Consider the following 27071-nt stretch of genomic DNA (forward strand, 5'->3'; position numbering starts at 1 on the left):
AGTTGTTATTTCTCCTCTATCACTTGTGATTTTGTTTATTTGAGTCTTTTTTGTTGTTGTTTTTTGATAAGTCTGGCTAAAGGTTTGTTAATTTTATTGATGTTTTCAAGGAACCAGCTCCTGGTTTCTATTTTTTTTTTGTTTCTACTTTGTTTATTTTTGCTCTAATCTTTATTATTTCCTTCATACCACTGCTTTTGTGTTTTATTTACTCTTTTTTTTCTGGCTTCTTTACATGTAACGTTAGGTTATTTGAGATTTTTCTTGCTTCTTGAGGTTGGCCTGTGTTTCTATAAACTTCCCTCTTAAAACCACTTTTGCTGCATCTTAAAAGTTTGGACCATTGTGTTTTCATTTTCACTGTCTCCATGCATTTTTTTGATTTCCTGTGTGCCATCTTGGTTGACCCATTTATTGTTTAGTAACATGTTATTTAACCTCCATGTATTTATGTTCTTTCCAGGAATTTTTGTGGTTGATTTTTAGTTTGATAGCATTATGGTAAAAAAGATGCATGGTATGACTTCCATCTTTTTGAATATGTTGATACTATTTTTCTTGCCAAAGATGGGATCTATTTTGGAGAATTTTCAATGTGCACTTGAAAAGAATGTGTATTCTGCTGTTTTAGGATGGAATATTCTGAATATACCTGTTAAAATCATCTGGTTCAATGTGTCAACAAAGCTACTATTTCTTGTTGATTTTCTGTCACTATGATCTATCTGTTGATGTAAGTAGGGTGTGAATGTCCCCTACTATTATGGTATTACTATTGATTAGTTCCTTTATGTTTGTTATTAACTGCTTTATGTATTGGGTGCTCCCATTTTGTGTGCATAAATCTTTACAATTGTTATATTTTCTTGTTGGATTTTTCCCTTTAGAATTACATGGAGTCCTTTGTCTCCTATTACAGTATTTGTTTTAAAGTCTATTTTGCCTGATATAAGCATTGTTACCCCAGATTTCTTTTCACATCCATTTGCATGATAAATATTTCTCCAAACCCTCACTTTCAATCTGCATGTGTCTTTCCATCTGAAATGAGTCTCTTTTTGGGCAGCATATAAATGGGATTTGCTTTTTTATCCATTCCATCACCCTATGTCTTTGATTGGAGAGTTTAATCCATTTACATTTATAGTAATTATCGATAGGTGTGCACTTATTGCCATTTTGTCTCTTGTTTTGTGCTTGTTTTTGTAGTTCTTCTCTGTTTCTTTCTTCTCTTACTCTCTTCTCTCTTGTTCTGCTGGCTTTCTTTAGTTACCTACTTAGATTCCTTCCTCATTATTTCTTGCATATCTATTACTGGTTTTTGGTTTGTGGTTACCATCAGGCTTGTATATAACATCTTCTGCATATAGCAGTCTATATTAAGTGATGGTCACTTATGTTTCAATGCATTCTTAATTCCTCTCCCTCCCATATTTTAGGTATGTGGTATCATACCTTACATCCTTTCATTTGTGAGTCCCTTGACTGATTTTTAAAGATACATTTATTTTTACTGCTTTTGTCCTTTCTACTATTTTCCTCTTACTTAAAGTCTTTCTTTTCCACTCAAAGAGTCCCCTTTAACATTTCTTGGAGGGCTGGTTTAGTTGTCATGACTTCCTTAACTTTTGTCTGGGAAACTCTATGTCTTCTTCTGTTCTGAATGTTAGCTTTGATGGATAGAATATTTTTGCTGCAGGGGTTTTTGTTTGTGTTTTGTTGTTGTTTTAGGCCTTTGACTATATCATGCCACTTTTCTCTGGCCTGCAAAATTTCTGCTGAATCATCAGCTGATAGCCTTATAGGGGTTCTTTCATATATTACTGTCTTCTTTTCTTTTGTTGTTTTTAAAATTTTTCTTTATCACTACTTTTTGCAATTTTAATTAGTATGTATCTTGGTGTGGACCTTCTTAGGTTGATTTTGTTGGGGCATCTTTGTGCCTCCTGGATGTGGATTTCTGTTTCCTGCCCCAGATTCAGGAAGTTTTCAACTATTATTTCTTCAAATGAATTTTCTTCTCCTTTTTCTCTTTTTTCCTCTGACATCCCTATAACGTGAATGTAATCACACTTGATAGAGTTGCTGAGTTCCCTAAGTCTATTCTCATTTTGCATATTTTTTCCTCTTATCTTGATTACTTTCCACTACTCTGTCCATGATTACTTGATTACTTTCCATTACTCTGTCCTTCAGATCACCAATTTTGGTTGAGCTTCCTCTAGTCTGCTACTTATTCCATGTAATGTTTTGAAATTTCATTTATTTTGTTCTTCATCTCTGATTGTTTCCTTTTAATCTTGTTGTTAAGGGGCTCACTGAGGTTCTCCACTCTTTTCTCAAGTCTAGCGAGTATCTTTTGATCATAACTTTAACCTCTCTATGAGGCATATTATTTATCTCCTTTCACTTAGGGCTTTTGCTGTAGTTTTTTTCTGGTCTTTCATCTGGGATATATTCCTCTGCCTCATCATTTTTTCTTACTCTCTGTCTGTTTCTTTGTGTTAGGAAAGTCAGGTACTTCTCCTGCTTTTAAAAGTAACAGCTTAATGGGAGCAAGATGACAGAGGAGTAGGAGACCTGGATTTCATCTGGTCTCAGGAATTCAGCTGGATAGGGATCAAACCATTCTGAACACCTACGAACTCAACAGGAGATCGAAGAAAAAAATAGCAACAACTCTCTGAACAGAAAAGCAACCACTTTCTGGAAGGTAGGACGTGCAGAAAAGTGAATCCGAGGCGATATTTGGGAGGATAGATGGCGGGGGAGGGGGCCTCCGTCAGCCGCTTCTGACAAGTGATAGAGCAATGGAGCACAAAATCGGAACTTTTAGAAGCCAGCTCTGCTGAGGGACATCGCTCCAGTAGCTAAGCGGGGGGTGGAACCCTTACTGGGACAGTGTGGTCTTGGGACCCTTGGGGGTCATAGAGAGACCTGGGGTGCCTGAGTGTGGTAGAGCTCCCAGGTATTGGAGCGGGGAAGCCAGCTGCAGAGACAGAGCCGAGGAGTGGGCTCTCAGCCCAGGGTTGCCATAAACTGCGTCTCGTGGCACAATCTGGACAATGCTCTTCCAGCAGGGACCAACAAGCGGCAGATCGGGGAGACTCCCCTTCCTCCCCCAGGAGGAGTGGCACAGGAGCACACCACAGGGATCTTCTGGGTTTGGAGACTCCACACGGGGTCGTGTGCCAGAGATAGAAACGCTCGGTCACAGGCTGGGTGAGCACGGAGTGTGGCCAGAGACTGGGGAGACGGGAGTGATTGACTGCTTTTCTCTGGGGGCTCACTGAGGAGTGGGGCCCCGAGTTCTCGGCTCCTCTGGGGTGGAGATTGGGAGGCCACCATTTTCACTCTTGTCCTCCAAAGCTGTACGGAAAGCTTGCAGGGAACAAAAGCTCCAGGGAGCAAACCCAAGCAGATTGCTTAGCCCGGACAGGCAAGGGCGGGGCAATTCTGCCTCCGGCAAAGACATTTGGAAACCATGGCAACAGGCCCCTCCCCCAGAAGATCAGCAAGAACAGCCAGCCAAGACCAAGTTTACCGATCAATGAGAACAGCAGAACTCCAGAGCTAAGGGAATACAGTACATAGAATTCATGGCTTTTTCCCCCATGATTCTTTAGTCTTTCAAGATTAATTTTTTTTTTGACTTTCTTTTTCTTTCTTTTTTGAATATTTCTTTGTCCCTTTTTCAGCCAACATCTTATCAATCCCCTTTTTAAAAAATATTTTGTATTTTTCATTTTTAGAGTCATATTCTATCCCTTCATAGTAGTTAACCTTATTTTTGGTACATATATATAAGTCCTCTCTTTAAAATTTTGGGATACAGTTTCTTCTAACAGACCAAAATATACCTTAAATCTCTAGTGTATGGCTTTGTTCTAATCTCCTGCCTGATCACTTTCCCTCCCTTTTTTTTTTAATCCTCTTCTTTATTTTTTCAAACAACTTCTTATCAATTCCTTTTATAAAATCTTTTATAATTTTCAGCTTTACAGTCATATTCCATCCCTTCATCATATTTACCCTTATTTTTGTACATATATAAGTTTTTCTTTCTTTAAAATTTTGGGAGACACTTTCTTCTAACAGACCAAAATATGCCCAAAATCTAGTGTGTGGCACTGATCTATGCACCAGCCTGATCATATTTGATCATATTATGTTTTTTTGTTTTTGTTTGTTTTTATCTTTTTCTTTTTCTTTTTTTTTTCTTTTTCCTTTCTTTCCCCTGGTTTTAGGTCTCTTCTGATTTCTTTAGTGTATATTTTTCAGGGGTCGTTGTTACCCTGTTAGCATTTTGTTCTCCCATTCATCTATTCTCCTCTGGACAAAATGACAAGAAGGAAAAAATCACCTCAAAAAAAAGAACAAGAGGCAGTAACGACTGCCAGGGACTTAATCAATACAGACATTAGTAAGATGTCAGAACTAGAGTTCAGAATGATGATTTTAAAGATACTAGCTGGGCTTGAAAAAAGCCAGGAATATATTAGAGAAACCCTTTCTGGAGAAATGAAAGAACTAAAATCTAACCAAGTCGAAATCAAAAAGGCTATTAATGAGGTGCAATCAAAAATGAAGGCTCTAACTGCTAAGATAAATGAGGCAGAAGAGAGAATGAGTGATATAGAAGACCAAATGATGGAAAATAAAGAAGCTGAGAAAAAGAGAGATAAACAACTACTGGATCACGAGGGCAGAATTCGAGAGATAAGTGATACCATAAGATGAAACAATATTAGAATAATTGGGATCCCAGAAGAAGAAGAAAGAGAGAGAGGGGCAGAAGGTATATTGGAGCAAATTATAGCAGAGAACTTCCCTAATTTGGGGAAGGAAACAGGCATCAAAATCCAGGAGGCACAGAGAACCCCCCTCAAAATCAATAAAAATAGGTCAACACCCTGACATCTAATAGTAAAACTTATGAGTCTCAGAGACAAAGAGAAAATCCTGAAAGCAGCTAGGGAGAAGAGATATGTAACCTATAATGGTAGAAACATTAGATTGGCAACAGACCTATCCACAGAGACCTGGCAGGCCAGAAAGGACTGGCATGATCTATTCAGAGCACTAAACGAGAAAAATATGCAGCCAAGAATACTATATCCAGCTAGGCTGTCATTGAAAATAGAAGGAGAGATAAAAAGCTTCCAGGACAAACAAAAGCTAAAGGAATTTGCAAACACGAAACTAGCCCTACAACAAATATTGAAAGGGGTCCTCTAAGCAAAGAGAGAGCCGAAAAGTAACAAAGACCAGAAAGGAACAGAAACAATATACAGTAACAGTCACCTTACAGGCAATACAGTGGCACTAAATTTGTATCTTTCAGTAGTTACCCTGAATGTAAATGGGCTAAATGCCCCAATCAAAAGACACAGTCTATCAGATTGGATAAAAAAACAAGACCCATCGATATGCTGTCTGCAAGAGACTCATTTTAGACCCAAAGACACCCCCAGATTGAAAGTGAGGGGGTGGAAAACCATTTACCATGCTAATGGACACCAAAAGAAAGCTGGGGTGGCAATCCTTCTATCAGACAAATTAGATTTTAAACCAAAGACTGTAATAAGAGATGAGGAAGGACACTATATCCTACTTAAAGGGTCTATCCACCAAGGAGATCTAACAATTGTAAATATCTATGCCCCTTACATAGGAGCAGCCAATTATATAAGCCAATTAACAACAAAAGCAAAGAAACACATTGACAACAATATAATAATAGTAAGGGACTTTAACATCCCCCTCACTGAAATGGACAGATCATCTAAGCAAAAGATTAACAAGGAAATAAAGACTTTAAATGACACACTGCACCAAATGGACTTCACAGATATATTCAGAACATTCCATCCCAAAGCAACAGAATAACACATTCTTCTCTAGTGCCCATGGAACATTCTCCAGAGTAGATCACATCCTAGGTCACAAATCAGGTCTCAAACAGTACCAAAAGATTGGGATCATTCCCTGCATACTTTCAGACCACAATGCTTTGAAACTAGAACTTAATCACAAGAGGAAAGTCGGAAAGAACTCAAATACGTGGAGGCTAAAGAGCATCCTACTAAAGAATCAATGGGTCAACCAGGAAATTAAAGAAAGTAAAGTTTGTAAGTTTTCATGTTCTGCAGACTGATTTATAATCCACATATTGAAAATAAATATATCTAAAACTATGAGTACTTTATTTATATTAATAGATTTAAGTTATTCTGATTTTATTTTGATTACACAGGATCTGAAATTGATATATTAAATGACACCAGTTTTGAATAAAGATGTGTTCATGATTTTGAAGGCAGGGAAAATTTTCTTGCAGTTTTTCATGTAAACATAAATAAAATTAATAGGCTTGCTAAACACACTATAATATACACTGTTCCAATGTATATCTAGGGAGTTGGGAAGCAGGAGAAAAACTGGGTCTGATTTCATAAAATTCTTACTCATGGGGGTGATGGACCTGTCTTTTACCCAAATGACTGTAACCATTATAATACAATTAGTTGCCTCCAGGAACCGTCCCTTTGGTTTGGGAGAATGTGTGTAAGTACTAGGAAGATATTACTATACTTTGTAATAGCCAGAACTCTAGAACCTTAAATATTCCCTGGAGAAAACTGTTATTGTATTCTTTCTGATAAATTTTTATTAATTCATGAGTTTTCATCCTTGTGTACCTTCTTCACACTGTTTATCCTACCTAAAATGCCTATTCTGTTTCCTAATCTATCTCCAATGCTTAGCTTTGGATCCATCTTTTTTTTTAAAATATCCATTCTTATTAATCTCTCTCAACCCCTAAGCCCTATAGTAAGAATGAGTCTCATTTACCATTAAGTTTATGGCACATTGTACATTGCTATATTCATGCACAAATTCTGTCTCCTCAATATATTGGTAAACTACAATAGGCAGGGACATTGACTTATACTTCTTTGACTCCTCATCTTATAACAATGCATTCTCCATGGACCTATAAAAATTGTTTATGTTAGTGGGAATGTAAACAATTTTTATAGGTCCATGGAGAATGCAAACTGGTGCAGCCACTCTGGAAAACTGTATGGAGGTGCCTCAAAAAGTTAAGACTAAAACTACCCTATGACCCAACAATTGCGCTACTTGGTATTTATCCAAAGGATACAAACATAGTGACTTGAAGGGGCACATGCACCCCAATGTTTATAGCAGCAATGTCCACAATAGCCAAACTATGGAAAGAGCCCAGATGTCCATCAACAGATGAATGGATAAAGAAGATGTGAGAAAAAAAAATATATATATGAATATTACTCAGCCATTGAAAAGAATGAAATTTTGCCATTTGCAATTATGTGGATAGAACTACAGGGTATGATGCTAAGCAAAATAAGTCAGTCAGAGAAAGACAAATACCATATGATTTCATTCATACATGGAATTTAGGAAACAAAACAGAGGAACATAGGGGAAGGGTAGGAAAAATAAAATAAGATCAAAACAGAGAGGGAGACAAATCATAGACTCTAAACTGTAGGGAGCAAACTAAGGGTTGCTGGAGGGGAGGTGGGCAGGGGGATGGGGTAACTAGATGATGGGCATTAAGGAGGGCATTTGATGTAATGAGCACTGGGTGTTGTGTGCAACTGATGAATCACTAACTTCTACCCCTGAAACTAAAAAAAATTGCTTAGTAAGTGTTTCATATTCATAATGAAGTCCTTAAAGAAGCATAACTAATAATGAAGTAATCAAACAAGAAACTTGCCCTCAAGGGATGAAATGTTTATACCTAGGAGTTTTCATGACATTTAGTTTAATGAGAGCTTATATAATTTTCAACCACACAATCAACTCCATTTGAATTGGCTTGGCTTTTGACTTCCCATATTATTTGGGGGCAGTCAGTATTACCTGCAAGTGTCTGAACACTTGCCAAGTGACTGATCATCAGAGTGAAATTTGCTAGAGCTTCTTCTCTGTATTCTCCTTACAGCTTTGCTGTAACTCATTTCTGCACATCAGGTAAGAAGCCAAGAGCTAAATACCAGTCACTGTCTCATCTGAAGAAAAATCCAATCTTAATGGTAAGTTTTTCTCTTTATGGTCTTCCTCTACTGTCTTACCTCTTTTCTACTTCTTTCGTCTTCCTTCTCTTTCTTCCTTATTTCATTTCCCCTCTCTCTGAACCCTTATTCACTTTATTTTGCATATCACTGTGTTATTCTTTTTCTGTTTTCACAACTATGACCAGAAGAAACACTGAATTTAATTCTTTTCAAGTCAATTTTACTATGCAATCAGGTAAATTTAATATTGGCAGAGGAGATGATAAAAGTGAAGAAATGAAGAGATGGGATAGAGACAAAACACACTACACTGATTTATAGGAATAAAAAATCAGAGAGGACCAAGAAAGAGTGTTCATTAGCTGAGTAGATGTGGCACAGGCCAAACCAGGGAAGAGCTACAGTTGTTATACTGAATTACTTCCAGGATGATCTTAAACCTAAAGCTGGATTTCTATTTTCAACCATCTTAAACATTCATATATCATCTTGTTTCTCTGTTGCACTCATGGTCAGTTCCTTGAGGCAATGGTATTTGTATAGTCATCAGGCTGAGTATAAGTACTATGACATTTTAGCACTTACATACTGAGAAAAGAAGAAATAATTTTTTTTTCACACACCTGTTCATTTCTTCACCTCATTACCATAAATCTAAGCCAGACTATAAAGATGATATATAAGATAGTTTTTTATTTCATCAAATTTGTAGAAAATATTTGTCTTTCCTCAAAAGCAAAGTAACAGCTTTTGTTAGTTTATCCTACATTAATCATTTCAAAAAAAGTGCCCCATTAGTATGTATAATCAATAGCAATTACTAATACTTTGACGTTGTTATCTTCATATTTTACCACTGGTACCTGTACATATTTTTTCCTCAATATTTTTACGAGAGCAAAAGCATATCAGGAGGTCAAGATGGAAAACCATACAACCGTGACAGTATTTATCTTAGCAGGATTGACAGAGGACTACAAATTGAAGATTGTGCTATTTATCTTCCCACTCCTTACCTACTTGCTAAGCATCTCAGGCAACTTAGTTATCATTACCCTCACTTTGCTGGATTCTCATCTCAAGACCCCTATGTATTTCTTTCTTCAAAATTTTTCTTTCTTAGAAATTTCTTATACAACAGTCTGCATCCCCAAATTGCTTGTAAACATTGCAACCAGTGACAAAACCATTTCCTATAACTGTTGAGCAACTCAGTCATTTTTTGCCATCCTTCTCAGTGCATCTGAATTTTATGTCCTGGCTGTCATGTCCTATGATCGTTATGTTGCCATCTGTAAGCCCCTGCATTATATGACCATATGAGCAGCAAAATCTGTATCCAGCTAGTCCTTAGCTCTTGGATCACTGGTTTCCTCATCACCTTTCCAGGACTCATTTTAGGCTTAAGCCTGGACTTCTGTGACTCCAATATCATTGATCGTTTCTACTGTAACACTGCTCCCCTCTTGCAAATCTCCTGCACTGATATGCATGTGTTGGAAATGATGAGTTTCGTCTTAGCTTTGGTGACTCTGCTGGTCACTTTGGCATTAGTGATTCTATCATACACATATATTGCCTTGACAATTTAAAAAATTCCTTCTGCCAACCAGAGAAAAAGGCTTTCTCCATGTGTTCTTCTCACATGATTATCATCTCCCTCTCATATGGCAGCTGCATCTTCATGTACATTAAACCCTCAGTCAAACAGGATATCCTTAATGAAGGGAGTGGCAATTCTCAATACTTCTGTTGTTCCACTTTTGAACCCCTTTATTTATACTCTAAGGAACCAGCAGGTAAAGCAAGCATTTAAGAACTTGCTACAAAGGATTCTGTCTTTATTCAAATAGAATCATAATGAGATATATAAAGAAAGTTAATAAGGAAAATTGCAAAGGAAATGCTTAGATTGGGTCCTAATTTTACTATTGCACCACCCAATATATAGTCATATTTGTCCTTTCATTTCTTTCTGAAGTGTCATGATGTTTACATTAGCTCTTGTTTCTCAATAATGCCTTCCCTTTCAAAATACTAAAACTTTATTTTTTTGTTCCATTGTAAGAATTCTCAAATTTGACCCCTTTCTCCTCTTCTACCATTTAAATGTAGCAAATATTTGAAAGATTATTTTAATCAACTTTATGTATTAGTTCATGGAGACTCAATTATTTCTATATCTGTGTAGTATATTTTGTTTTTATATTTGATTTTCTGTAAAATCTTGATAAGTTCAAAACAATTATATTATATGATGTTTTCTTTGGGATTTTACCTTTGCTTGGCTTTTTATGTCCTGATACACATTCTCTATTGTTTTTAAATAAAGATACTTAAAAGTGGGAAGTTGTGATTAAAGTATCAATGTCATTCTTTGTTTTGAGAATTGAAAAAAACCCACTATGCTAGTGTAATAAAAAATCATATGGTATATTATTTTTATTTTACATTTTATGCTATATAAGTAAATAAGTAAATGTTGACTCATATGTGTATGCTAAATCACATAACTTTTTAAAAAGATTTATTTATTTATTTATTTATTTTAAAGATTTTATTTATTTATTTGACAGGAGAGACACAGTGAGAGAGGGAACACAAGCAGGGGAAGTGAGAGAGGGAGAAGCAGGCTTCCCGCGGAGCAGGGAGCCTGATGCAGGGCTCGATCCCAGGACCCCGGGATCACGACCTGAGCCGAAGGCAGATGCTTAATGACTGAGCCACCCAGGCGCCCCAAGATTTATTTATTTATTTGAGAGAGAGAGGGAGAGAGAGCATGAGCAAGGGGAGAGGCTGAGAGAGAGAGAGAAGCAGACTCCATGTTGAGCGTGGAGCCTGATGTGGGGCTTGATCTCACAACCCTGACATCATGACCTGAGCTGAAATCAAGAGTCAGAGACTTAACCAACTAAGCCTCCCAGGTGACCCATCATGTAACTTTGATTAAGAATAAAATGCAGCAAAGTTTAGGGAAGATGGTGGCAGAGTAGGGGACCTTGTTTCATCTGGTCCCTCTAATTTAGCTGGATATCTATCAAACCATTCTGAACACACACGAATTCAACCTGAGATGTAAGAAGATTTATCTGGATTTCTACAAGCAGAAAAATGACAACTTTTTGAAAGATTGGAGGTGCAGAACCTTGAATCTTTGGGGAAAATATCGGAAGATAAATAGAGGAGGGAGGGAGCCTCCATAAGCCAGCCACCAGAAAGTGATATAACACCGGAGCACAAAATTGGGACCCTTAGAAATCTGCTCCTGCAAGAGACATCCCTCTGTGAAAAAGATACAGGGGATGAATAGGGCAGAATTTTAGGTGGATCATTGTGGTCTCAGGATTCCAAGAAACTCAGAAAGTATGGGGGGAGTCTGAACCGATAAAGTGCCCAAGCAGTGGAGCAGGGAGACTGGTTATGGTCAGCGAGCCCAGAAGAGATTCTCATCTCCAGTCATCATAAAACTCGAGCCAGGCCAATAGGGAGACCGCTCTCTGCCTGAACATCACAAAAAGGACTAGAAGGTGCAGGCCATTTAACAATCCACGGGAGATATAAAATGGCTTGCTCCCATGACAGGGCAATAGCTCTCAGGGCAGTGTGACTCCTGAAAGGACACTGGGGCCACACCCAGTCATGAACTGGGAACTGAGGAAGAGGGTGCACACATGAGCCCACAGCCACTAGCAATTGCAAAGTGCAGAGATGCTCAAGGGTCCCCGGAACTCCCCCAGAACAGTTACAGTGGGCATGAATGGTGAGAGTCTGTGGAGTTTGGTACACACAGAAGTGGAGATGGTTTGACCTGGAAGGTTTATTGAAGAAAGGGGACTGTGACCTCACAGCTCTGGGCCAGAGATACCCACACAGCCATATTTGCTCTGACCCTTGAAAGAGAAGTGGAAAGCCACCAGGGAACAAAAGCCAAACAGATAGATGACCAGTTCACATTAAGCCCATCCCCCTAACAAGGGGTGGGGCAACTACACCCAGGCAAAGAGGCCTGGGAAGCTGAGCAGCAGGCCCCTCCTGCAGAAGACAGACTGGAAAAACGGATGAATCATAAGCTTATTTCCCACAGGACTGTAAAACTTCAACGCTAGGGGAAAATAATATAGGGAGCTCCAGGTGTTCCCCCACAATTTGTTTATACTTCAGGCTAAAATTTTACATTTCTTTTTTGTTTCTTTCTTTTCTTTTCTTTTTTACCCTGTTCCTGTTTCAAGTAGAGTCATTTCCCAACTTATGTTTTTAAGTCGCTTTTTAACTTTTATTTTTTCACATTTACATTTTACAGATTTATAAAATCTAGTCCATTTATCACTAGTCCATTTATCACTCTATTCAATTTTATCTTGAGATATATATATATATATATATATATATATATATATATATATAAGCTCTGATTTCTTTGCAATTGTGTCTTCTAACACAGAGAACAAAAATCAAGCAGGAACAGGCAGATCACCTTGTTTTGTCCACCCTGAGAAATTATAATCTCTCTCTCCCCCTTTTTTTTATTGTTTTGGACCATCTTGCTTTGTTTGCATATCTGTGGTAGGTTCCTACCACTTTGGATTTTTTCTAGGGTGCATTTTGCTTGGGTCGTGGTTGATATTTTGGATTCTGTTCATTCACTCAACCAGAATGACTAAGAGGAGGAACCCTCAACAAAGAAAAGAGCCAGAGACAATGTCCTCTGCCACAGAACTAATGGATATGGATATAAGCAAGATGTCAGAGAGAGAATTCAGGATAGCAAACATGAAGTCAATAGCTAGGCTTGAAAAAAGCATTAGCGACAATATAGAATCTCTATAGGCATAAATGGGATCTAATCAGGCTGAACTTGAAAATGCCATGAATGAGATGCAGTCTAAACTAGATACTCTAGGGGCGCCTGGGTGGCTCAGTCGGTTAAGCGGCTGCCTTCGGCTCGGGTCATGATCCCAGGGTCCTGGGATCGAGCCCCGCATCGGGCTCCCTGCTCAGCGGGGAGCCTGCTTCTCCCTCTCCCTCTGCCTGCCTCTCGTCGTACTTGTTCTCTCTCTCTATCTCTCTGTCAAATAAATAAATAAAATCTTTAAAAAAAAATAAAATAAAATAAACTAGATACTCTAACAGCCAAGGTAAATGAGGCAAAAGATTGAATCAGTGACGTAGAAGATAAACTGGTAGAAAGGAAGGAAGCTGAGGAAAATAGGGATAGGCGGCTAGTAGCCCATGAAAATAGATCAGTGATGCCATGAAACGTTCCAATGTCAGAATTATTGGGATCCCTGAGAGGGTAGAGAGAGAGAGAGGACTAGAAGGTATATTTGAGCAAATCATAGCTGAGAACTTCCCTAATGTAGGGAAGGAAACAAGCAATTCATGTCCAAGAGGCAGAGAGGACCCCTCCCAAAGTCAATAAAAATAGATCAACACCCCGACACATAATAGTGAAACTTGGCATATCTTAGAGCCAAGGAAGCTATCCTGAGAGCATCTAGGGGGAAAAGATTTCTTAGGTATGGAGGGAGGAACATCTGAATAGCATCAGACCTATCCTCAGAGAACTGGCAAGCCAGCAAGGGCTGGCAAAACATATTCAGGGTACTAAATGAGAAGAACATGCAGCCAAGAACACTTTTTCCCAGGAAGGCTGTCATTCAGAATGGATGGAGAGAAAAAGAGCTTCCAGGACAGGCAGAAACTGAAAGAGTATGTGACCACCAAGCCAGCCCTGCAAGAAATGTTAAGGGGGAATCTATAAATGAAGAAAGACCCCAAGAGTAATATAGACCAGAAATTAACAGAGACAATCTATAGAAACAGGGACTTTAAAAACAATACAATGGCACTAATTCATATCTCCCCAACATGGGAGCAGACAATTACATAAACCAACTGTTAACCAAAATAAAGAAACACATTAATAATAATACATTAATGTAGGATACCAACACTCCACTCACAGAAATGGACAGATCATCTAAGCAGAAGATCAACAAAGAAACAAGAGGTTTGAAAGACACATTGGACCAGATGTACTTTGTAGATATGTACAGAACATTCCATCCTAAAACAACAGAATACTCATTATTCTCAAGTGCACATGGAACTCTCTCCAGAATAGATCACATACTGGGTCACAAATCAGGTCTCAACTGATACCAAAAGACTGAGATTATTTCCTGCATATTTTCAGACAACAATGCTTTGAAACTGGAACTCAACCACAAGAAAAAATTTGGAAGGAACTCAAACACTTGGAGGCTAAAGAGCATCCTGCTAAAGAATGAATGGGTCAGGTTTTTCCTGAGCTACTACAATGGCGATGAGTTTCAAGTGGCTGTGGCAGTATCACTTCCTGCCCTCCTTTACGTTGCAGCCGAACGTGGACACTCAGCAGAAGCAGCTGGCCACCTGGTGCTCACTGGTCCTGTCCTTCTGCTGCCTGCACAAATAGTCCAGCATGACGGTGATGGAAGCTCAGGAGAGCCCGCTCTTCAACAACGTGAAGCTACAGCAGAAGCTCCCTGTGGAATCAATCCAGGTTGTATTAGAGGAACTAAGGAAGAAAAGGAACCTGGAGTGGTTGGATAAGAACAAGTCTAGCTTCCTGATCATGTGGCAAAGGCCAGAAGAATGGGGGAAACTCATCTATCAGTGGGTTTTCAGGAGTGGCCACAACAACTCTGTGTTCACCTTATATGAACTGACCAATGGGGACGACACAGAGGATGAGGAGTTCCATGGGCTGGAGGAAGCAACCCTACTTCGGGGTCTGCAGGCTCTACAGCAGGGGCACAAGGCTGAGATCATCATTGTCAGCGATGGCCGACTTCTTACCTCCCATCCTCCCAGGGCTTTCAAAAGGAGACAGACCCAATGACCCCACAGACTGGATCTGAGACTCCACCAGACTCAAAAGGGCTCCAGCCCAGGAATGGGGTTTCCCACTTACTCCGTGTGTGTGTCTCTGGGGAAGGGTGAGGCTGAGGCGCCAGGGAGAAAAGATGAGCTTCTCTTTGCCCTACCTCCTCTCCCATCCTAGACTGTCCCTGAGCCAGGGTCTGTAAACCTTTAACTCCACATGTGTTCACACATGTAAGTACATACATACATGCACCTGCACAAGCTTCTGTCTCTCCCCCTTTCCACCCCCTTAGCTGCTATTGCCTCCCCTCTCAGGCTGGTGCTGGATCCTTCCTAGGGGGTGGGAGAAGCCCTGGCTACAGGCAGCCTTCCAGGCAATATGAAGATAGGAGGCCCAGGAAGGGGCCTGGCAGTGAGAGGCCAGGCGGGTCACTGATTTATGATATTAAAAAGCTCAACCTCCCCCCCTCCAAAAAAAGAAAGAATGAATGGGCCAACTAGGAAATTAAAGAACTTTATGAATGAAAAGGGAGAAATCACAACTAATACCAAGGAAATACAATTATTAGAACTTATTACCAGCAGCTATATGCCAACAAACTAGGCAGTCTGGAAGAAAAGGATGCATTCCCAGAAACTTATAAACTACCAAGACTGAAATGGGAAGAAATAGATAATCTGAACAGACCAATAACCAGCAAGGACATTGAAAGAGTAATCAAAAACCTCCCAAAAAACAAGAGTCCAGGACCAGGTGGTTTCCCAGGGGAATTCTACCAAACATTTAAAGAAAAAAAAAATTATACCTCTTCTACTGAATCTGTTCCCAAAAATAGAAATGGAAGGAAAACTTCCAAACTCGTTCTGTGAGGCCAGCATTACCCTGATTCCAAAACCAAAGACCCCATCAAAAAGGAGAATTACAGACCAATATTCCTGATGAACATGGATGCCAAAATACTCAACAATGTCCTAGCCAATAGGATCCAATAGTGCATTAAAAGGATTATTCACCACGACCAGGTGGGATTTGTTCCTGGAATGCAAGGGTGGTTCAACATTCGCAAATCAATCATTGTGATAAAGCACATTAACAAAAGAAGAGACAAGAACCATATGATCCTCTCAATTGATGCAGAGAAAGCATTTGACAAAATACAGCATTCTTTCCTGATTAAAACTCTTCAAAATATAGGGATACAATATCATAAAAGCCATTTATGAAAAGCCCACAGCAAATATCATTCTCAGTGGGGAAAAACTGAGAACTTTTCCCCTAAGGGAATGCAAGCTGGTACAGCCACTCTGGAGAACAGTATGGAGGTTCCTCAAGATGTTAAAAATAGAGCTACCCTAAGACCCAACAATTGCACTATTAGGTATTTATCCCAAAGATACAGATGTAGTGAAAAGAAAGGGCACATGCACCCCAGTATTCATAGCAGCAATGTCCATAATAGCCAAACTATGGAAAGAACTGAGATGTCCTTCAACAGACGAATGGATGAAGAAGATGTGGTTCATATATACAATGGAATATTACTCAGCCATCAGAAAAGATGAACACCTACCTTTTGCATTGACATGGATGGAACTGGAGGGGATTATGCTAAGTGAAATAAGTCAAGCAGAGAAAGACAATTATCATATGGTTTCACTCATATGAGGAACATAAGGAATAGTGCTGAAGACCATGGGGGAAGGGAGGGAAAACTGAATGGGAAGAAAGCAGAGAGGGAGACAAACCATGAGAGACTCTGGACTCTGGGAAACAAACTGAGGGTTACAAAGGGAGGGGCGTGGGAGGATGGGGTAACCAGGTGATGGATATTAAGGAGGGCACATGTTGTGATGAGCACTGGGTGTTACATGCAACTAATAAATTGTTGAACCCTACATCAAAAACTAATGATATACTATATGTTGGCTAACTGAACATAATACTAATAAGAAAATAAAGCTATTGCCAGAGCTAAGCATGCACAAATGGGTAGAGAAATTTATGTATTATTATTATTATTTACTCTTTAAATAAATAATAGAGATATGGTCAAAAAAAAAAAAAAAGAAGAAGAAGAAGAAAATACAGCCTGGAGAGATCCCATCTGATGCTTAAACAAGCTATTCCTTATTCATCTTGGAGCTAACTGTCTTCCTTAAATTCTACGTGTATAATATAATAATAACCAGGTTTTTTATTTTGAGATATTTTTAGGCTAATTTGAAAAAGGTATAAGTATACTCCAGATTAAAAAACAAAATAACATGAAACCTTGTAGAATAAATTATTCTGATTTTATCTTGTAAAAAATGCACTTCAAAGAGGTATAGTAAGTTACACCCGCCACATGGCTAGTAAGAGAATCAGAATTCAAATTCATTTCTGCTTGATTCCAGAGGCTATGTCTATCCACTACCAGCACTCCCCAATCAATTTGTAGCAAAGGGTGGTTTACATGTAGACCAAAATGGTGATGGCTTCAGTTTTGGGGTTGAGTGTAGAGATGCAATAAATTAGAGACTCTCAAGCTGGTTCCATTGCCTGGTATTGTAGTTTATTGTAGAGTCTTATCATTTTATATATGTGACATGCCACTTAAAAATCTGGAAAGCTCTGTAATATAGAAATTATGTACTTAGAGGAAGCTTCTTATAGTTTTACCATATGGCCTGGTATAGAATCAAATTGTCTTAAAATAGGTAATCGCTTTTGTATGCCCAAAATAATCTCCCCTTCTCTCTTGCTGTCTCTTCCGGCTTTCTCTCTCTCTCTTTCTCTCTCTCACACACACATCCACATCTTTCTCTCTATGTTTCAATAATTTCCTTTTCTTTTCTTTTCCTTTCTTTTTTTTTTTCTTTTGGTAAAATAATTTCCATAAGTTGTATGTGAGCCCATAAACAACAGTTAGCCAATCAAGGCTTTGGACTTCCTGATTAGTTCAAGATTACACTTCTATCCCAGACTTTACAAATGATCATATTCTCTCTACAAGCAAGAACTCAGTTAGTGTTGGGCATGAGACCAAAGTCAGTTCAGTAAAACTCAATTCAATAAATTTTTGTAAATGTTAGAGAGAATATTCTTTTCTGTATAATTATAGCTATAAAAAATGAACCCAGAACTTTCAGGGATCCATTAAATAGAGCATATTTACCTCATTATGAAGCCAGGGTAAAGAAAAGCAGAGCCAAGAAATAAACAGAGAATATGAATACCAATAACTTAATTTGATTTTCTGTAACCAGTAATAACAAAAGCTAGCATCCCTTGGAATTTCAGGTTGGATTTTCTATACTCATAACCAAGATGAGTCTATGTAATTGTCCTATCTACTAAATGTTCTGTCCACCCCACTGTGTACCCCTCAGCCCTTGGAGGCTTTGTCCTCAGGTAGACAGCAAGAGAAAATAAAAACTAAGAAAATTTTACTCCCTATTTTTTTTGTCTATTAAGTTTTTACTTAATGTTTATGCAAATGCCATCAGGCAAGATGTTTCTCAAAATTTGTTCCAGAAAGGGATAATTTTTTAAGGCATTAATTTTAGAGCAGTTTTAGGTTTACAACAAAATTGAGAGGAAGGCACAGAGATTTCCCATATACCTGTGGACCTCATACGTGCACAACCTTCTCCATTTGCAACCTCCCCCAGCAGAGTGGTACATTTGTTACAATTGATGAACCTACATTGACACATCATAATTATCCAAAGTCCATAATTTGCGTTATGGTTCACTCTTGATGAATGTGCATTCTATAGATTTGGACAAATGTATAATGATTGATAGACATAAATACATAGGTAGATAGATGATATAGATGAATGATATGTATATATAGATATTGATTATATATATAGATATATAAATTTATAGATATAAATCTTCTGTGCCCTGCCTACTCATCACTCCTCACCCCGAACCCCTGAGAGCCACTGATTTTACTGTCTTCATAGTTTTTCCTTTTCCAGAATGCCATATAGTTGGAATCATAAAATATGTAGCTTTTTCAGATTGGCTTTTTCACTTAGTGACATGCACATAAGTTTCCTCTATGTCTTTTCATGGCTTCATAGGTCTTTTCTTTTTAGCACTGAATAATACTCTATTTTTAGAGGTATCATAGTTTATCCATTGATGTACTAAGGGTATCTTAGTGGTTTCTAAGTTTGGGCAATTATGAATAAAGCTGCTATAAAGATGTGTGTGCAGGTTCTGTGTAGACATGTTTCCATTTCCTTTGGGTAAATACCAAGATGGGTGATTGCTGGATCGTATGGTAAGAGTGTGTTTAATTTTGTAAGAAACCACCAAACTGTCTTCCAAAGTTGCAGTACCGTTTTGCATTCTACCAGCAACAAATGAGAATTCCTGTTGTTCCACATCCTCATCAGCATTGGGTGTTGTCATGTTCCAGAATTGGCCATTTTAATATGTATGCAGGGATTTCTCCTTATTGTTTTAATTTACATTTCCCTGATTATACATGATGTGGATCATCTTTTCAAATGCTTATTTGCCATCTGTATATCATCATGGGTGAGATGTCTGTCAAGATCTTTGGCCCATAACAAACTGAGGGTTCTAGAGGGGAGGGGGTTGGGAGGATGGGTTAGCCTGGTGATGGGTATTGAGGAGGGCACGTTCTGCATGGAGCACTGGGTGTTATGCACAAATAATGAATCATGGAACACTATATCTAAAACTAATGATGTAATGTATGGGGATTAACATAACAATAAAAAAATTAAAAAAAAAAAGATCTTTGGCCCATTTTTTAAATCTTGTTCATTTTCACATTGTTGAATTCTAAGAGTTGTGTATTTGACTTGACAACCTTTTTAAATGTGTTTTCTCAAATATTGTCTCCCAGTGTGGCTTGTCCTCTCATTTTCTTGACATTTTCTTTTGCAGAGCAGAAGTTTTTAATTTTAATGAAGTCCAGCTTATCCATTATTTCTTTCATGGATCCTGCCTTTGGTGTTGTATCTAAAAGATCATTGCTAAACCCAAAGTCATCTAGATTTTCTCTATGCTATCTTTAGGAGTTTTAGAGTTTTGCCTTGTACATATAGGTCCACCCTCCATTATGAGTTCATTTTTGTGATTAATGTAAAGTCTGTGTTTAACATGGGCAGATTCACATGAAGAAGAACTGAAACCTGTGTTAGTTCTTGTTGCCCCTGAGCTCAGGTTTACTGGTATCCTATAAAAGCTTGGGCACTTTGCCATGGAGCTAAACATAGATAACCAGATCTGGAGGTGGAGAAAATGAAGAAAGATCAAGGTGAAAATGGAACAATTACCAACAAAATAAACCCAACTGTCTCCTACCAACAAAATAAACCAGCAGATAAACAACAACCTTGAGCTTCAAAATGGCTTCTGCTTTAGTCCATTCTCCAAATACCCCAAATAATCTCTCTGGTGGTCCACTGTAACAGGAAACAAACAGGGAAGGGAAATCCTAGAAAAATAGTTCAGCTTAGCCAAGTTGAAACATTAAAAGCCTCCAGAGATAAATTGTCAGAATGCCTAAAGAAACTTTTGAAGTTCATTATCTTGATTTTGGTAATGGTTTCGCAGGTGTATCAAATCTCAAGTTATAAACTTTGTTGGATGCACTTTATTTTGCATAAACTGTAACTCCATAAAATTGTAAAAATAAATAAAGAAACAAAACAAAGGAAAACAAAACAGCAACAAAACCTGCAACCCAGTCTGAACTCAACTCAGATTCTAATTGATTTAAGAGAGTCAATCATTATTCTCTCTTATTCCTCTGTTTGTCCTAGGATTCCTCTACCCTAACTTTTTTTTTTTTTCTATCTTTTGCTGATTTTCAACTACTTAAGCATAATGTTCCTAGATTTTTGGTTGGTTGGTTGATTTACTTTTGTATTTTAATTAAATCAAGGATTAACGGAATTTTATCTGTTTTAAAAGTAATTACCTCTGTCAAATAAGTGTTCAGCTATCAAACATATCATTCTTTGATCTGCCTTTTAAAATTGAGCAACCACCATAATGTGACATAATGTTTTGGATGACTATATTGATGTACTACTGATGATGTAGAAAACAAATAATCTAGGGAACTAATGAGTCAGTTACCTGTCAATCTAAATAACTAACAAAGTATCAAACTTACTCACTTGTTAACATCAGCTATGTGTCAGGTATTTAGGTGTTTTTTCTGATGAAATTATGGCAAGGCGTATAGAACTAACAAGTTCTACATTTTCAATCATCTTTGTCCTCCATGGTTTCCCAGGGCACTCTTTTAGTAGTTCTGCTACTTAGTGGATTCTGCATTATTAGATGGATGAGAAAAGAATTCAAGAGTACAAACTTAACTATATGCTTCAATAAATTTTGTTAATATCTCTAGGACTCAGTTTTCCTCATCTGTACATTGAAGAGATTAAAGTAGAAACATCTATAGCTTCTTTAAATTTTTTTTGGCTTTTTTAAATTTTAAAATTACCCATACTATGAGTCTGGCCCATGCTTTCTGAAAAATTAATATGTACAAGAAATGTTCAGAAAATATCAGCTTGTGATGGACATCCTGCCTGAGGATATCAGATTATAAAAATTTAAAGTTTAGTATGAAATTTAGAAAGAATATGATTTAAGCTTACAAAACTATTAACACCATAGGTACTGTTAATATAGTTTTATTTCATATGCTTGTAAAAGAAAACCAGAACAATGACTAGGCACAACACTAAATTGTATGGATTTGCTATAATGATATATTGCTAATTACCTTAAATTAGAATTATCCCTTTACCTCTTCCCTGGATTCACTCAGAGTTTAATCATTATTAATCATTTTCCTGTCAGTTTGAAAACAAACATATATTGATTTTCCCTTCTTCAGAACTTTCTTTGTCTCAAACATTGAGTAGCCTAAGTTCTCAGTAAGTGATTACTGTGGAAACATGAAATTTAAATCTGAATAATATAGTGTGAAAATAACCAACTTTATATTATTCACTAATATATTATTTAGCTATTATTAACAAAATAAAGTAGATTTCCTCTGGGTGTATATTTGATTATTCAGTTACCAAATACAGAGATTGAACACCATACGGCAGTGGATAAGAAAAGCTCTGTTGTAAAAAACAAACTATTAGAAGTCATATTCTCAATTCTGCCTTTCCCCAAATCTTTTCCTTAAAAGTGAGGTACAAATAAGGAAAAGTAGCACAAAAGTGTCAGAGGACAGAACACACATATATACACACTCACAGGCCTGTAAAATTTTAAGAAATAAAGTGATTGCAAAATAGGCTTCATTAAATAAGTAGTTTTACTGCTTTGGTGTTTAGTTAGGAATATTGATGATATAAAATAACAAACACTTTAATGTTATAACAATGTACATCTACAGTCTTCCAAACATTTATTTATTATTTATTATTATTATGAACCTCAGTTAGTTTCACCTTCTTGAAAACATTGTTATCTTGCTAACCATATCTTTGAAGGCTATTTTCACTTGCTTGTTCCTTAGGGTATAGATGAAAGGGTTCAACAGAGGGGCAACTGAGGTATTTAAGACAGCCACTCCCTTATTAAAAGTTTCTGCATCCTTAACAGAAGGATTTATGTACATAAAGATACAACTTCCATAAGAAAGTGAGACCACAATCATGTGAGAGAAACATGTAGAAAAAGCTTTTTTTCTTTGTTGAACAGAGGGGATTCTCAGAATTGTCCTGATAATGTACATGTAGGAAAGAATCACTAACAGCAAGGTGAAGATGAGGGTAATTCCAACAGAGATAAACTCCATCATTTCTATGAAATGTGTGTCTGAACAGGACAGATGCAACAGTACAGTATAGTCACAGCAATAATGATTGATGACGTTGGACGCGCAGAAAGGCAGCTGGAGAGTCATTATATGTGGCACAATGACAACCAAGAAACCAGAGAACCAGGAACACAGGACAAGTTGAATGCAGAGTCTTCTGCTCATTAAGGTTGTATAATGCAGGGGTTTACAAATGGCAACGTAGCGATCATAGGACATGGCAGCTAAAAGATAAAATTCAGTTGCTCCCAGAAGGATGGCAAAAAAGTACTGAGTGAAACAACCAGCAAAGGAGATAGTCTTATCTCCAGTTCCAATATTGACTAGCATTTTGGGAACAAAGACAGAGGTAAAAGATATTTCCAAAACAGAAAAATTCCGAAGGAAGAAATACATAGGAGTCTGGAGGCGATAATCCAGCAGGGTCAGAGTGATGATGGTCAAGTTTCCCGTGATGCTTAAGACATAAGTTAGCAGCAGAAAAAGGAAAAGCACAGCTTGAAGTTCAGCATCATTTGTCAGTCCAAGAAGAATGAATTCTATCACTGATGTCTGGTTTCCCATCATTAACTTCAGACAACTTCAGATAGAAGATAATAATGACATGGCGTGATTAACACATTTTCTGATTTTTACTTTATAATTAACAAAGGTTTTGCTTCTCAGGAACATTTTCAATTACTCTCACCATTTTTTTCATTCATTTATGTTTTCCTTCTTAATCTTTCTATTTGGATTTTCCTCTAAGTTATTAGATGCTGTCATGTGTATATAGACAAATCTAAAACAAATTTAGAGAGTAGATTTTATTTGATTAAACAGATTTCTTAAATCAGCCTTTTAACTCTCAGTTTATTAGCCAACAAAGTAAATATAAATCAAGGTATGAACTATAGGAATAAAATTGAACTTGGTTGTTTTCTTCTTTTGGCTGTTTTATATTTTTTCTTATTTCAATTTTCTCATTTTGAATAATAATTCTGTGCATCTACTGAGCTCTAAGCTTAGATTGCTATTTCCCTTAATTCTTTTTTTATTCTAAAATCTTTCTTAACAATTTTATGCTGTTGCTATCTTATTAGACTACAGTATATGTTTTTTAAAAGGGCACCATTTGGTGTTAACTTTAACCACAGCTTCCCCCACCTCCCCCCAAAAACATTTGGCCCAGAGTTCTCCGTCATGAAGACTGAAAGGGCCCAGTGATACTCTGGCAGCAGCCCCGTTACTCCATGACGGTAGCAGAAGCAGCTTAGGCTCCCTTTGACTCTCCCACACTATGGGACCTGCAAATGGTTCTGAAATTAGAACATATACTGCTATACTTAAAAACTTAGGGACACGGAGAGTCAGCTAGAATAGAGGAAAAGAAAGTCCTAGGTGGGTAGGGAAGTAGGTGGGCACACTGAAGAGCCAAGTTGCTTTGTCCAACACCTGTGTGCTTTAACTAAATGAACTCAGGCCGCCAACACAGTAGACCTGCTCAATTCACCTTCCACATCCGAACAAGACTAAAAAGCTCAGGCTTGTGTTTTCTACTATGCATAGGTTCTGCCGGTGATGAGGAGCTCATAAGCAGGTTCTCTACTCCTTCTGCACAACATGATGCATGCACACAACATGCCCAGCAGCTGAGTAGCTGCAAATGCAGTGCTGCCCAGATAATATGTATCCTGACTTCTTGTAGCTTCTTCACAACTAGAGCCTCATATCCCTCAGCATAGAGGTCAGAGGGGTGGGCCGGACTGCCATTACAGCTGCTGGTGGTCTCTCTGCAGCAGCTAAGAGGGACACTCTGGTTTTTGGTCTCTTTGAACCAGTCTGTATTTTCCCAGTCTGACTAGTTGTGAATTCCACAATAGTGCAGCTGACTCTGCACGTAATCATGGCCTGGCTTGCAGCATCAGGGTTGGTTCCATGGTCGGCCTTATACACTTTCTGCATGCTGCCACCTCACTCTCCACCTTTGCTCTGTAAACGTATCCCAAAACCACTGCAACAGCTTCTGTGACAAAAACCAAGAGTAGGATGATGACATTCGTGGCAAGTCCACGGTGGCTTTCTCGGATTGTGGCACAGCAGCCAATTAGGCCAACAATGAAAAGCAGGGCTCCTACAGCTATGATCACTACAGCAGGGATGAGAGTATACTCATCTTCAAAGAAGTGGCCATAGTCATCATAAGTGATAAAGACACAGCTCCCACACAGCATAAAATACCAGCTGCCCCCTGGAAGATAAGGCTGGGAAACACCAGCAGGGTTTTGGACGGGGTGATGCCGCACTGGCCCCTTGTGCGGGCAGCCCGCTGGTGCCCTGCTCTGTGAGAGGGATGCATTCACCTAGTGAGGTGGCAATGGCCGGCCCCGGCGCCTCCCCACAACCAGCTCCCTCCTTGCAGTAGCACAGCCCTGGCCCCAAGCCTGATGATTTTCCCCTTAATTCTTTTTTTTCTTTTTTTGAAGATTTTATTTATTTATTTGAGAGACAGAGAGAGTGAGCAAGTGAGAGAAAGAGAGCACAAGCAGGGGGAGAGGGAGAAGCAGACTCTCCGCTGAGCAGGGAGCCCCAGGCAGGGCTCTATCCCAGGACCCTGGGATCACCACCAGAGCCGAAGGGAAACACTTAACCACCTCAACCACCCAGGAGCCCTTTTCCCTTAATTCTTAATAAAGTCTTAGGAATTCATATTACTTACAGTTCTTTGGTCATGGCAAGGGCTCAATAAATGCTATCACTATTTAATACAGATATATGGATTAGTCAGTACTTGGTGAAACGTTAAATCAAAATAATCTCACTGATTGTGCTTTCTTGCTGTATGCAGGAACTGTCCACCAGCAAATTACAGTTCCTTAAATGTCAGCTCAAGGTCAGATCTTCATACAATTGTATCTGATAATCGCAATCAACCATAATTGTTTTTCCTCTTCTTTATTAAAATTTATCACAACATAACACTTGGTCATAAGGTCAAATTTTTTTCCAGTTACATCAAGTATGTATACTTTATCTGTCCAACATTAACATAAATAAATTACCCACAAAAATAAGGTCTTATTTCTCTATATCTTTTATACAGAGACCAGAAAATTGTACAGATTTGGTAAAAATTTTAATGTAAAATATTTTTTGACTTTTTTAGATTCATAGCCCTATTTTATTAAATGCTATGGTTTTTATGCAAATAAAAGTTCCAACTAAGCTTATGCATACAGCTCTTCAGAATTTTCTTTTAATATTTTTCATCATCAGACTCAAAGAAATATTACTAAGAATGCCTTTCTCTACTCAAAAAATTATAAATTCGTTTCATTTCAACAACTGTTTTACTACATACGTTGACATATTTTCATATTACACTATGTAATAAGTTAGTAATAGTCACACATCATATATTCTTATCAAGGTGAAAACTCCAGAAGTAATAAATTAATAATAGTCACACATTATATATTTTTATCAAGGTGAAAACTCCAGAAGTATTTAATACAACAAAAGAGCAGTTTTGCCAGCTTAGGAAGGCTGATTGTCTAGAATTATATCTGGAAAATTTCAGGGTTCCTAACATAACTTCAATCAATTTGTGCTTTTGTAGATAATTGTCTCTTTTGTTAAATACCTTTATATTAACATACATAAAAAGCATAATATGCTAGGCACTTATCAGTGTTATTAAAAATTCTGTTTTGTTAATGATAATTAGATTAATGTATCAAGAATGTAAATTGAAGTATTAGTTGAAATAATGGCTATATATGTCCGAATGTATTATCTTGGCTACTTTATAATGAGTACAGATAAAGAAATGTAGGAAATTAAAAACTATGCACAAATAATGAGCTTTACAACATTTTATATGCAGGAAAATATTAGGGCACACCTCTTCCACTATGACAAAATAGCTCATTAAATTGTAATATTGCCACAATTAGTTGAAATAAATCTTGGGGATTGGACAATTGGTAATGATATTCTGTTTCTACATGAAAATAGCTAGTGTCAGATAATTTGGAGATATTGATGTTAATCTTCCAGTTTGAGATCCTAGCTATTAACTAAGACTGAAAATTGTAACTTAGAAAGTACTCGGGCTATTGCATTCACTAAAGAACATTAATATCCTGAAATTTCCATTGTTTAAACAATCATTTTTTTGATAAAATGAAGACTTCGTAATTGATTCTCACATAATAGAAACACTTTACTGAATAAATAAACAAGTGTCCAAAAATAAGAACATAAACAACATTTATATATTAGTAAGTGACATCATCACCTACTAAATTAAAGATGAACAAAA

General features: G+C 37.6%; 1 protein-coding gene and 3 pseudogenes across 1 annotated transcript; 2 read left to right on the top strand and 2 right to left on the bottom strand.

The window, feature by feature from the left end:
- The first annotated feature begins 8993 nt into the window (after positions 1-8993).
- LOC116642600 lies at positions 8994-9925 on the top strand (annotated as a pseudogene).
- A 4466-nt stretch (positions 9926-14391) lies between these two features.
- LOC116642601 lies at positions 14392-14955 on the top strand (annotated as a pseudogene).
- Positions 14956-22393: 7438 nt separating this feature from the next.
- LOC116642495 (olfactory receptor 6C4-like) lies at positions 22394-23332 on the bottom strand. Its single transcript, XM_032420949.1, has one exon. The coding sequence runs from the start codon at positions 23330-23332 to the stop codon at positions 22394-22396; it is 939 nt and encodes a 312-aa protein (XP_032276840.1).
- A 974-nt stretch (positions 23333-24306) lies between these two features.
- LOC116642602 lies at positions 24307-25106 on the bottom strand (annotated as a pseudogene).
- Positions 25107-27071: the final 1965 nt, after the last annotated feature.

Source organism: Phoca vitulina, unplaced genomic scaffold (assembly GCF_004348235.1).
Source record: "Phoca vitulina isolate PV1807 unplaced genomic scaffold, GSC_HSeal_1.0 scaffold23, whole genome shotgun sequence".
Lineage (NCBI taxonomy): Eukaryota > Metazoa > Chordata > Mammalia > Carnivora > Phocidae > Phoca > Phoca vitulina.

Excerpts from the sequence above, each read along its gene's own strand:
- LOC116642495 (XM_032420949.1), bottom strand. The coding sequence starts at position 23,332 with ATGGGAAACCAGACATCAGTGATAGAATTCATTCTTCTTGGACTGACA.